Source organism: Dinoponera quadriceps, unplaced genomic scaffold, assembly GCF_001313825.1.
Source record: "Dinoponera quadriceps isolate SergipeBrazil2010 unplaced genomic scaffold, ASM131382v1 scaffold2167, whole genome shotgun sequence".
Classification (NCBI taxonomy): Eukaryota; Metazoa; Arthropoda; class Insecta; order Hymenoptera; family Formicidae; genus Dinoponera; species Dinoponera quadriceps.
Genome location: NW_014556702.1, coordinates 66,875 through 80,743, shown reverse-complemented (window position 1 = coordinate 80,743; position 13,869 = coordinate 66,875). Strand labels below are relative to the sequence as shown.

General features: G+C 49.1%; 1 protein-coding gene across 2 annotated transcripts in view; it reads right to left on the bottom strand.

The window, feature by feature from the left end:
• LOC106747998 (amyloid beta A4 precursor protein-binding family B member 1-interacting protein) overlaps window positions 1-13,869 on the bottom strand; it is a 152,043-nt gene that overhangs the window by 78,873 nt on the left and 59,301 nt on the right. The window contains exon 1 of one of the 2 annotated variants that reach the window (XM_014626116.1): window positions 1,066-2,422. The exons of the other annotated variant lie outside the window; for it this stretch is intronic. Coding sequence (XP_014481602.1) covers window positions 1,066-1,185 — 120 coding nt within the window. The 5' untranslated portion in view covers window positions 1,186-2,422. Of the gene's footprint in view, window positions 1-1,065; window positions 2,423-13,869 lie in introns of those variants that run through there. 2 annotated transcript variants of the gene reach the window in all.

Here is a 13,869-nt window from a genome sequence, read left to right as displayed (position 1 = left end):
GGGGGGGGGGGGGGGGAAGGGACGACGACATATAATCGAATGGCCTAACGGTGAGCGCACTTCTGCCCGGCGATTACCTGCAGAAAATTCGAGACTTCCCGAACGGGGCGCGCGGCAGATGACGCGAGATAGTTCGCCGGGACATCCTCGCGCGCGGGAAGACACGCGCGGGTATATAATTGCGCGTTGGTGATCGGACCGATGACGGTAGCGGTGATACGCGCGAATCATCGAGATTCGCAGCGCGCAAACGTCCGCCGCGATACGCGCCGGCCACGGCGACGATAATCGCGCGACCATGAGCGAACGGTCGATAACGACGTATTATTAACGTCCACGGACAACACGTCGTGATATCCCGGCGAGAGGACCGCTGTGGGTTTTCGCGCTGTTATTGATGCAACTGTTGTTAAAGGAGCGCGTGATACGAGCGTCTCGCGAGACCTTGTCCTCCCTCAATCCGGGGTATGCAGATTTCTCCGCCTTGACCGGCGCGCGACGAAGAAACGCGCGACCGTCACATTCGCCGATTCGAATTGCGACGACTCGAACCCGCACCAGCTGTCGCATACGCTGGCTCTCTCATCTTATCTTAATGGACTTATTTCAATTAATACATTCACATTTGCGTATCGTGGAACGTCGATACACGGCAGGACGAAACTGGCACACTGCCCCACGATTCTCCATGGCGAGTAACACGACGGATATGTTTATATTGCGCGTACCGGGAATTTTATACGATTTTATATACGATTCTTTTTTTCTTGAGAAAAAGAGAGAGAGAGAGAGAGAGAGAGAATATTAATATAATAATAGATTGTCACGGGAAAGGAAGCGACAGCCAGAGCTAAAAATTAGGTCTGGTAATTGGATTTCAGTTGTATCATATGGACAGCTAATTTCCCTCTGATCGGTGATGATATATATATAATATTAATATATTAATATATCGGTAGATAATAAATAAGAATATTAATAACTACGAGAATATTTTGCAGGTGGTATTCGAAATGAATTCTCCGAATAATCACGGTGTAATCGCAGCGTAAAGACCACACGTACCATTCCCTCGTCTATGGACACATCCTCCTCGAAGTAACACTCATCGTCGTCTTCCGGCGTCAAGGCGTTAGGAGCTTCTTGCGGCTCCTCCTTGATATCCTGCCTCCTCATCCAGTCCATGGCGAGAGATACTTTCCTGGAGTCCCGAGCGTACCAAGAGCTTCCGTTCTTCCGACTTCCGGTTTCGCACCTCTCGATCACGTGTCTCGGGTCATCGCTCTCAACTTGACCGTCACTTTCTCGGCGGCTCGTTGGCGGAAAATCGAATGGGGAAAAAGGAAACAGAAAGGAGCGGTTGAGAACGTCGGTGCGGTTTCGGCAGCACGAAAACCTCGAGCTGCTCCCTTATCGTTTATCGGCCACGCTCCGATTACGCGGAAGTTACGCCAGCGGTCGCGGCTGACATTTGCAAAATGTCAAGCCTCCTCCTCCCACTGCTGGTAGGCCGGCTGAATATTGTACTAACGAGACACGCTTCTCGAGATTGCGGCCACGGGAGGCGATCGATAATGCACTTCTCTCTCTCTCTCTCTCTCTCTCTCTCTCGCCTCGCGATTCGCACGTGTTCCGCGCGCCGTGCGACTCGCCGGGGAAATACAGGCAAAAAGGCCGGCACGCGCTGGTCACCGCTTGCACTCCGCTTGCACTTCGCTTGCACTCTGCTCTCGCGCTCTTGGATCGGTCCTCTTTCTCTCTCTTGCACTCGCGCTTTCTGCGCCACGAGAGCCCCGGGGAAATGACGGTCCGAAACGGAAGTTCGCTGAGAACGAAGGGACTTCCTTGGACGAAGCAGTTAGCTCGGTGAGAACGCACACACGTCGGTACTGCTCGGTGTCGATGCGAGGACTGCGAGGACGACCCGACCGCGGATGAATCTTGCATCGGCGGCGCGCGGCTCGCCCTTCCGCCCGCGAATTAACGTCGACGAGAGCGAGTTTTGATCGGCACTTGTCAATGTCAACCCGCGAGAACGCTCCCCGGGGAATCCGATTAGCCGGCGATGAATCTTGCAGGAGCGACGGGATCGATATATCGATTCGCCCGCCGCGGCGCGATTCTCCGCCCGATTACGAATTCACGCCGGCGAAAGTGTCGCCGAATCCGCTCCGATCCGGTGTGTGCCGCGAGTCGAGTTAACGTACGACACGGTCAAACGGTGACGGCTCGATCAGTGACCTTCGAGGAGAGTCCAGCTGGGCGCGAACTTACGTCAGCGATAATGGCCGGAGCGAAACGACGCGGGGATACGAACACGTCGTCGTCGTCGGCAGCCTCCTCCTCGTCCAGCGGCAGGATCACACGCGAAGGACCGGCGTCGTTAAAACTGCAACACCGGCGACGTTGTTGCGCGGTGTAATGGTGCGGATATGTGCACGTGTGCGTGTATCCGCGAGAGAGTACCCGCGAGAGAGATATTATGCGAATGAGAGAGAGAGAGAGAGAGAGAGACAGACAGAGAGAGAGAGACGCGCGCGCAGTCCCCGCATGTGCACACGAGCGAGCCACGGCGGCGGTGCAGCTGCAACTGTGTGTGCAGGCTGGGAATGCTGGAGGTGGTATGGAGGCGGCTTGGTGGGCGCACTCGCTGCCTGGTCTCTCTGTTCTCTCTCTCTCTCTCTCTCTCTCTTACGCTCCGTCTCACTCGCGCCATTTCGTCCTCTTTCTCCTTCTGTCCTCTGGCCGGCCTCTTTCCCTCGCCACTCGCCTCGTCACCCTTCTCTCTCTCCTTTCTCCGTCTGTCGTTCCCCCGAATAGCTCTCCCCTCTTCTTTCCTTCTCGCTCTAACACACCTCATCTGGTCGCTCCATGCTCTGGCTCCTCTGTCCTCTTCTCTCTCTCTCTCTCTCTCTCTCTCTTGCACTTCGAAACCCCCGCTGGGACTCTCTTTCTCTCTTGTCAAGGGGAGCCCGACTCTATCCGTGCCTGCGAGCCTTCGTCTTCTCATTCTTTCTCTCTTTCCCTCTATCTATCTTTCTTTCTTCTCGTCCTTCTATCTTTGTCTCCCTTTTTCCCTTACGATTGTATTTTTAATTTTGGAAGATTGAGTTTCCTCGACCTGGGACTGGCAACACCTCGTTACTACTTCTTTCTTTTTCCTGATCCTTCTCGGCGTGTCCCTCGCGCTCCTGTCTCTCCTCCTTTTTCCAGTACGTCGTCTCTACTTCCTCGTGTCCTGCGGGAATTTCATTCCCGATCATTTTCCCGGTTCTCCTCCTTCGCACATCCAGCGAAAGCGTTCTTAACGATTAGCGCTCTCGCAAAGGTTCAGTAGTCTTTACAGTCGTCTTTATAGCAAGAATTGCTCATTCTCTTCTCTCTCTCTCTCTCTGTTTCTCTTATTAGCTCTGTCTTCTTCTTGTTGAATCTCCCCGCTGTTCTCCCTCCCAGTGACTTTCTCTTTCCTTCTCTTCAGACACCCATGTCATTTCCCTCCATCTCGCTTCAGCTCGCATTCCATCATCCTTCTTCCTTTAGCTCGTTCTCCTAGAGCTACCTTCTCGTTCTACACGCCGTCCTTCTCTCTCTCTATCCGAAGCCGACCGGAAAGCAACGACTGCGGACAGAGCTGAACAGAAGAGAGAAGAGAACGTAGGAGAAGAGCAAGGAAAAGAGAGCGACGAGGGGATGGTGGTGGTCGAAGGTACGCCGCGTTTATCTCCGTCTCCCTTTTCGCGGCCAGCATCCCCAATAGGACCCTCTCGCTCTTTTGATGCCTCATCCACCCCCACCATGACATGGTCCTCCCCCCTCTGTGGGTTCCATGACCCCTTCCCCTTCGGTACGGCGCTGCCATGGGTTCAGGGACGATCCCATTTCAGCCAAGACCCAAGCACCGTCCTGAAGGATCCTCCCGTAACCGGCACCTCTGTTTTTACGGATTCGTGCCGATCCCGGTGTTGTCCGAGATAGATTTTAGCGAGTTCGATTTTTAACGCGACACGGAAATCAAATAAATAGATCTAATTTTGCTAACATTTTGCCAAGATTTTATCTCTCCTTGATTAATATACATATTATATCATTCGCATCGACGTCAAACACCTATCTTGAATATCGTCGTTCTGAGATAAATCAATTTTACCGAGACACCGTTTCAGTTGAAAAGTCAAGCAACTCCCGCAACTCTAATACTCGAGGATTCACCGTGCGGATATGTTTTTTTCCCCTTGAACGCGCGGCAATTAATTACGCCAGGATATGCATCGATAGCCATCGTCACGGAAGGCCGAGAAATTCGATCTCTCATAAGGGAGGCCGTAGAGCGCGGAGGTAGCGTCGCGCATACATCGACGCCGGGGGGGCTAGGCGCGCGCGAGTGTGACCATCGTAAAATCGATAATCGACGACGCCTCGTAGGTAGGTACGGAAAACATTGCGTAAGCGGCGTTTCGGCGGTCACGCGTCGTTGCACCGTAATGAAGTGCGGGTACATCCCTGGGTTCTCCGGACGAAACGGAGCAGGGGTGAACGTTGACCTCTCGGAGCCTGATACTGGTCGTTCTCGGCCTGCTTCAACAGGACCACAAAGCGAGAAACACACACACATACACACACACACACATATATATATATATCCTCTTACTCCAAAGGCAACGTGTAATTTTTTAAACGAATAAAAAAATCGACCGACATATTTTCAGACGGAAATATTACACGGGTCCTTGACAGTTGGGAAAGCTGAAGAGCCGGAGTCTCGTTAGCTTCCATACAGATCCGCTCCTGAGAGGGAGAGGACCGGCGTGTTCCCAGCAGGCACGAAGAGGATATCAAATGCTAACCTAGGACACGGGGCGTGAGAGAGGAAGAGAGAAAGAGAGGGAGTAGGGAAAGGGAGAGAGATACGCCAAGCGCGAGAAGAAGAGAGAAGAAACGAGCGAGAGTGTCCCTGGGAAGGATAAACGTGTCGCACGGGACGAAGAGAGATGGTTCACAGTGACGTACCAAGCAGGTTTGTGGGATAAATATTCACGAATAATTAAATGTGATGACCGAAGCGTTTAATTAGCGTACGTCGAAGGAATTGATTATTTAATCAGTCGTATTGAATATTAAGTGTCTAAATTCTATCTAAAAGCCGAGGAAAATATTTTAACGTTCACTCCTTCTGTTTAACGCTCCGCTTCGTATAATAAACATATAGTTTGCTGAACATGCGCGAAATTATTAATTTTTTAATCGTTCGAAAAGTTCACGAAAATTGCGATCGCTCGAAACAATATTTCTCGCGCTCTCGCACTGCAGTAAATGGTGTGAAAAGCGGGAAAGAGGACAGACGACCTTATTGCGCGCGACTCGACTCGAAAACCCTTTCTTAAGATTGTCACGCGGTGACGCGACGTTACCTGAACTTGAAATTTCTCCACTCGCCGAAATCGTCCATCAATTCCCGAGTTCCAACGCAATGACTGTTACATCACTGGATCCCCGATACAGGATGGAACGAGAGAGGGAACAACAGAAAGGGACCGACGAAGAGAGAGAGATGGTTAGAGAGAGGAGAAGGGTGAGAGACGTGATGCTGGAACGTGTGTTAGTCACGGGTTGCCCATAGCAACCCACGCGGCTAATGCACGCGTTATAGGCGCCTCGTACAGGCCACTATGTACAGGATGTCTCAAAAGTCACGTATTTTTCCCAAGACGCGGATGTCGAGAAGTTCAGTTGATAATTCGCGGTTCTATCTCGATGAGACATTCGATGTCGAGAACTGAGAGGGAGAGATTGGCATTCTCGATATTGAATTATCGCCGGGAAGACCACGAACGGAGAATTCGTCGCGGGGAATCGAGGGTAAAGTGCGTGATTTCGGACGCACCTTGTACACGCATGTGTGGACGCATCGTGCGGCGCGTACTATGCGTACTACGTGATACGCGCCCCCCCCCCNCCCCCCCACCCGCGCGCGTGTGCGACACACTCTTGCGTGTCTGCTCACACACGTGTTACCGAAGTTAATTGATTTCGCCTCCGACGGCCGGCACTCCGATGTTGCCACTCGATCCGGGCACGCAACGAAACCGCGTTATCGGCTACCAAACGCAGATACTCGCGGAACATGGCTGCCGGTCTATCTGGGGTCGCGCGGGTGAAAGCCCTGCATTTCGTGTCCGTCCACGCGATCTGTTTTCCGGATCTCGCATAGGGCGAGCTATTTTCCAGATCTAACGGCATAAACGACTGTTCGGGAGCGATCGCTCGAGGGGAGATCCCTCGCGCGTGTAAAGTAATTAATTCAAGTGAATTTATCTCGATGTAACCAGTGTGCTCATTTCCAGAAAAATGTTCGAGAACAGTTCTTTTCCACGATTCTCGATGGAGAAGATAAGAAGATATTCAATGCAAAATTCCCTGAGAATTTCGGACAGTTTCTCCAGACGGTGGACACCCCGGATTTAAGCTTTCAATAAATATGTTATCAGTATCCACCGGATAAATATTTTTTTCTCTTTCCGACGGATCTTTCCTCGCGGTGTACGCGGACAAACAGTAGCACGGGTGCAATTTCAATCGATGCCGGTGTGTACGAGCGTCTCCGGCAAGATGAAGATTTCACCGGCAATCCTTTACGACGAGCAATATACTTAGCAATTAACGATCCAAGGGAGAAATGAATACCACACACGAGCGCGCGAGAATACTTCAATTTCCTACAACCTCTCCGCGGCGTTCCTCGGTCTAACGATCGGGTATCTCGCGGATACGCACACGGCCGCCTCTCGATTAATTTTTCTGCGGACGATCGGTCGGTTAATGACTGACATTACAGGCGAACGTAGCATGAAGTCATCGGTGACTGTGGGGTGCGGTGAACGGACCGATGCACGCTTTATGTTAAGCAGGCACTCGGTTAACGCGCGACGGTGTTCTTTCCACCTTCTCTTTTTTCTTCATCCTTTTGCAAGCGAATCCCTTGCGCAATGATGCAACTCGCGGCCCGATCGCCGTACAAAGATTGCTAACATGGTCGCCGGTGAACGAGTAACGCGGTTGGTCGGCCGTTAACTTTCATGCGCTGCACCTCGACCTTCCGTGCTACGCGTATTCGCGCGATATCTCGCCGAGATATCTTCATCTTCGAGAGAGAGAGAGAGAGAGAAATTATTTCTGTCGTCGCGAACCGGCCCGAAGGAGCCGCGCGCTTTACGCCGCCAATAAAAACGCGTCGACGCGCAACGCCGCGAATGCGTTGAATACAGCACACAACGTGTTGAATGTGAGAATATAGGATGTTGCAGAAGTGCAAATTATAAAATACCGTTAGGGTGAAGTCCGCCTTGATCGAGCGAAGACTCTACCGTCCGATCAATCGTAGTCTCGGGGCGTTAAGATAAAGGAGGAGTCTTTAAATTAACACGATTAAATTGATAATTGCTAAGTAATGATCACCCCAACTGATAATTACTAGATAATAATTGCCTTGAAGTGATAACGGTTTCGCAATTAATTAGCGAGTTTTCTCTTCCTCGTGGCTCAAGTCGCTGGTAATTACGAAATCTGTTGGAACCGCGCGCATTCTTCAGTCCGGATCTCTTGGTGTCTAAGAGCAACAACGACGGGGAGTTTCGGAACATCTCGTCGAGCGAGAAACGCGCGGGGGTGGCGGCCGGAAATCGTAAGACAATCATCAAGGCTCCCGCGAGCACAACGAACGTTGCACGTGTACAACGACGAGGATACGACGAGGTTTCGAAAGCACACGTTCATTAAATATGGTAGTCCCCCGGTGGGCGTATTCAATCCGGCGACTTTACCGCGATATTTCGGAAGAAGTTTTTGTCGGGCAAACTCCGCCAGACGGTTCATAAATAACTCCCGGGAGAGGCGCGGGTTATTAACGCGGGAAGCGCGGCTCGTCGATCGATCAAGCCTCGGGAGCGAGGAAAACGCATTAGCGTTTCGAAAGCCGACGTACTCGGCAGTGGAAGGGAGTCGCGCGGACCTTCCTTCCGACGTATTGTTTCCATTCGCACCTATCCGGGCCTGGGCCACGGATTACTCGCTCGTTTAGCTCCCACGCTCGCGGAGGAATTCGAGGTCTTCCTACAACACGGGCCCATTCTCATCCCAGATTCGGCGGTGTATCTCTCGCGTTTACACGCGAAGCCGAGACGCGCGATGTTAGAAGATGTAAAACAACGTCGTTCCCGCGGAGCGTAGGATCGTCGGTAACGGTGTACCGTTCGAGCAGCCTTCGTAAATTTCGATTCGGTCCCATGAATTACAATCTCAGTTAACTCCCCGGACGTTATCCCCGACGTAAGTCCCCCAGACGACCTGTCAAAGTGCAGTTACGTCGCGAGAGTGTCATATAGTTTATTTTTATATTCCGGTATCCAATTGACGCGAGACAACGCATTCACAGCGGAGGAAAAGCACGAAAATTCACGCGCTATTTTGTCCTCGAACTCTTATCTGAACAGCTTATTCTGCACATTTATTACGCGTCCTTGCGTGTTAACGTCAATCTCACGAATCTTTTATTATACGAAAAGAGAGAATAAGGATTAGCGCATGATTCAAAGTGATTTGAAAAGTTCAAAACTTACAGTACAAAATAGTATTTTCCAGCAGATTACCGTTGATTTGTTATTGAAAGATTCACGAGATGATAGCTCTAAAAAGAAAAAAAAAAAAACATGGAAAAATTAACGCTAATATAACCAAACGCGTTTACAAGTAGAAAGTGTAACTTGCTACTTCACCACTGCTCCACCTACTGCGCACGGTAGACGGAAGTTCATGTGCTGCCCGACAGAGTCCGGTACTTTATAGCCGTGAAACATGGGTGTGTCGACTTTCCATACCTATGTCAATTTTAGTGCTTTTTCACTAATATATTTACATTAGAGAGTGTACTGTTAAGATATAAAACAAATTGGCTTGCGAGATGTTTCTAGTGATTGTATATCTCAAAAGACTGGTTTTAAGTTGTTTTTACGAGATCAAGTGAAATGGAAAGCGATATTATCGAGGCAAATTCGATATAGGATCGCCAATGATTAAAGCTTTTTATCGATGGCTGATTAACTCGTTTTCACAGCTGGATTTGTACGATGTAGAAAGGACCGTTAGAATCGGCCCGACCAAGGTTACCGGTGCAATCGATGGCTGAGAGAAAAAAAGAGGGAGAGAGAGAGAGAGAGAGAGACTCATAGTTGCGCTACGTGTTGCTTGTGTTGCTCGACGATATCCCGCAAATCTATAAATCAGGCCGCCCCGTAAGAGGCTTGCGCAACGCGCTTTCATTGCACCATCGGCGCTTATTCCGCCATATCGCGCGTTCAATAACGCGCGAAAGCGTTTTATATCCCGCGACGAGCGCTCGTTATTTCATCAGTGTTGTGGCGATACCTTTATATATATATATATATATACTCTCTCGTCGAGGGCCCTACGATTCGGCCCCCTGATCGCGATAAAATCGTCGACCCGGAATTCGTGTTCATGCCGATGCAAATTTTCCACGCCACCGATGTGACGTTGCACGCGCTCGTACGATAATAACGACTCGTCTTAAACTTTTAGTTCCACTACCAAAATGACAGGGCTGATCGAATGGTCTTGGAATAAAATTGACAAGCTTTTCGGTAGGTAGAATTTTATCAAACGATATCTAAAAATATATCTATAAATAATATATATATTTAAATAAATATCTAAGGGACAAGTTCCGAAATCTTAAATTTATCAGAATTTATCATTTTCTTTTCGAATGTCTCGTTCTTCCCGAGAAAAGCTTATTTTTTCCGCCACGAATTTCTCACGAGATATCGCGCAGCGAGGAAATCCTTTTTTGACAATATATACTAATTTCAAGTATTACTTATGTATCTCGGCACATCGGCCGACTTGCAATTTCATTTGCGCCGGCCCGACGGTTCGCCTCAATCAGGCCACCGTATCTTCTCGCGTTCCTCTTTCCGCCCCCGTTGTTATGCCGTTCACGCCGGTTTTGTGCCGCCTTCAATTTGCGGCGTCGTCTCCGCGGAATGTCTTCTAATAATCGCTAATTAGAGTTAATAACGTGCATGTCGGCCGTCTCGCCGTATCTCGCGTCGCCGCGAACGATTCGCGTTCGCGCTACTGCCGGCCCCATCTCGTTTCCGAGAAATCGACAGCAATCTAATAACGATAATAACGAAACCGATCACCGGGGTTGCGGCGAAATTACGGTCGAGCGATATAGAGAAACGAGAGAGAGAGAGAGAGAGAGAGAGATCATATACGTGCGGCAATCTTTAGAACAGCGAATATTCAAGTCCGCGAGTGATAAATGCTTTATCTTACTTAATAACCGACGATCAACCGGTGATAAAACCGAAGATAGTCGTTCGTTCATCTGTCTTTAGCCCGGTAACAAACGGCCGATTCTTTCGGTCGTCGTAACGACTGCACTTTACACCCCGTCCATAAAACGTGATTGTTACGCACGGCGTGTACGACGAGTTTTCTATTTATTCGTATCGCGACGATAATTCTCGCAGGATCCTCGATCTGTTCGCCAAATTAGCCGGCGAACGAAATTTATATCGAGCGAAATGATCGAATTAATTAGCGCAAGTGCGCAAGGCGAGAGTGGACCCCCGCGATTTTCAATAAAACCTCGACCGTCGCGAGATATAAATTATCGCCTCGCGTCTCGACCACACCCGGATTAATAATATAATAATAACGTTTCTATCGCGCGCAAGCCCATATCCGTGCGCCGGACGCCGGCTGGCAATTACCGCGTGGCTGGCATACTAGATGCAGAACCGACTCGATTGCGCAATTCGGAGGGAATGTGCCGCGGCGGCTGCGACGTGACGCTAATAGGAGACTACCGGCTCCGCGACGGAGCCGGAAGAAGGTGAAAAGAAACGCGCTTGGAAAGCCGCGCGCGAACGGACGCAGCCGCTCGGAAGCGTCTGAGGCGAATGCTTTTTGTAAGACTCGATAAATTTAGGAAGGAACGAACGGAAGAGAAAACGTTCGCCCAACAAAATGTTCTCTCTCTCGTTTGGCTCGATCGATTTTCCAATAGTCAGATAGATTTCTCGATTGAGTAACTGAGTTGAGCGCCGGTGCCGGTGACCGGCGCTGCAATACTACCGTGTCTCGTTAAGTTACAAATAATCATTGGTTGTATTTGGAAAATCGATATGGTCGGAGAGCTGATGAAACGATTCGCAAAACACTCGTATGTCTCGAATTACATTTATCCGAGGTATACTAGTTAATTAAACCATTAGTTAAAGATGTATTAGCGCCGTATTTTCAGCAGCACATCAAGGGAGCTGTTCATAAATTTCATATTTATCGAGCGAATTGAGTTCCCATATATTTATTTCACTACTTAAATAATAAATGTTAATTTGAAACACAGTTGAGGTTAATATATATATATATACAATGTTACAAATACGAAAATATTTGTTATTTACTTTTCTTATTAATGCTATATTTACGCATCAATTGGTCTAATAGAGATTATAAATAGAGATATTTACGTGTTTAAATATACGCATATGTTTATACATTTCGAGTATCACTGTAAGTGACGAACTTTACACCGCTGTACTTTTAAAACAAAATGGTCTGTAATTCTGAAATTTGTATATGTTTGCATAGTCTTCAATAATATAGTAGTTTTCATTAAAATCTTATTTTTAGTTTAAAAGATAGAGCACGAGTAAGATAATATTTCAATATATACGCGGCGTAAGTTTCATCGAATTCTCGTGAAATTCACTTCACCTTACAATTTTCTTTTTAAGTGGAATACATTTTTGCTCCGAATTACCGTCGAACTTTTGGCGCCACCTTCAAATGCGATACAAATCGATTTGTAATTTTTTCATAACTTCTTCTTTTTATTATTTCGAGTCACGGGTGAGATACATCCTCAAGCTTTCGCGATTCAACGATCGGCAGATGAGGCGTTGAGTAACCGAGTCTTCGCAGTTGCTCTTTAATCTCGTCGAAATTAACAAACGCGTTCTCTCACGATGAAATGCATTTTATCCTCTCCCGGCTCGCGTTACTCGCGCCGAAGGGGTCCCGACAAGGGCCTAAGGGCCATTGACTGGGAGGGGGAGGCCTAAATCGTTGCGGCGCCAAGGAATGCGCCGAGATATTTCCCAACGAGAGACGAAGAGAATACGAGGGAGGGCATCGCCGCGGCGCGGGAGGACGTAGGAGACGAGCGGCTCGGAAACGCACACACAGACACGGAGAAAAAGAAAGCGCGGACAAAAGGCAGCGAGACGACGGGGTGGCGCGGGGGTGGAAACGGAGGTACACAAATTGCAGCGGCGAAAAAAGCGCACGCTCGCCGTTCCTCTCTCCCTCTCTCTCTCTCTCTCTCTCTCTCTTTCTCCCCCCTCGTTTTGCTTTGTCGGGATCTCGAGGCGAAACTATTGTCTTTATGCGAGAGCGTCCTTAGAAATCTCCCCGACCGACGTTGTCCTGAAGCCGCCCAGCGGCCGTTCCGATTGCACCGCCTCCGCAACTAGTTCGACCTAGTTTTCGCGAATGGCGGAGTTCATAAATCGCGCTGATTGACGCGTGAAAACACCCGCTCGAAAAGCCGCGGAATCACAGCCGGCGAACCGATCCGCTCTTTAGTTTCCTCACTCGCGCCCCGAGGAAATTGTTAAAAGGGCGTAGCCCTGCGGGTTTGCTCAATGTAAGAAAAACGGGAGTAAATTGTATCGTTAGAATTAAATTATGAAATTAAATTAGAATTTAGAATAGTTCGAATTAAAAATAAAATAAAATTATAATTATTTCGCTGCTGTCTTAGCTTCCACTGTGTTATATGATTAAAATGTTTAATTCACGCAGGGCTGAAATTTCGACTGTGGTGGAGGTTCAACGCGAGTACGGTCGCGGTGAGAAAACAGTAGCGAGATCCCGGACGTGAGACCGTGAGCGTTGATTTCTTCCCCGATTTTGTCTTTTTGTACGATCATCGATAATCGCTGTATTATTGGTATCGGTCGGCGTCCCCGCTTTTCTTACGGCGCTGTTTTATAGCGATCGTTATTAGCGTCGACGCTACCGTCGGATGCGTCGTCGGAATCGGATTCGTTCGTATTATCCGCACGTTTCGGCGAGTTCCAACCTGCGCCGGTCGAATTCCTCCAGCGGCATGTCCTTGACCGCGGACAAAATTTCTGCCCCCGGCGAAGGAGGCTCGCGCGCTCGGCAGGGAACCGCGCGCGTAACGAATATTTTCGTGTTAACGTTTTCGAGCGCGTCTAACAGAACAGCGCGCAACCTCCCGCGCGCACTCGCTCTTTATATTTATGTACATATTCATGAGTCCATTCTCGTCGTTTTTATGCATTAAAATTCCCTTTACCGGTAGGAAAAAAGCGGCCTAGGGGATAACGGCCAATCGGCGGCCGGTAAAGAACCGCGTGGCCGTTTGCTCGAATAATGGCAGCGAATGACGTCGAGCCCGACGTTCGTCTTTATCAGCTGGAAAATTAATCGTAATTACCGTCCCCGCGGACTCTGTCGCAGCTGCCAAGCTTCACAGATATTAAACCAGATACGATTAACTTCTTCGATTAACTTCTCAGATCATCTATCGCGCGATATCCTACAGTCTCATTTTCGCCCGAAGAAATGTCGCGTGTGTATACACNGGGGGGGGGGGGGGGGATATTGTACGGAAAGGATACTTTGTCGATCGTGATTACGTCAATTTTATCACAAACATTATCACGATCTGAGATTCTCAACGTGGCGTCCCGAAAATAAGAGAGGAACCCTCTCGAAGCAAAGAACACGTGCCTTTTCCCGGCGGTCGAACTA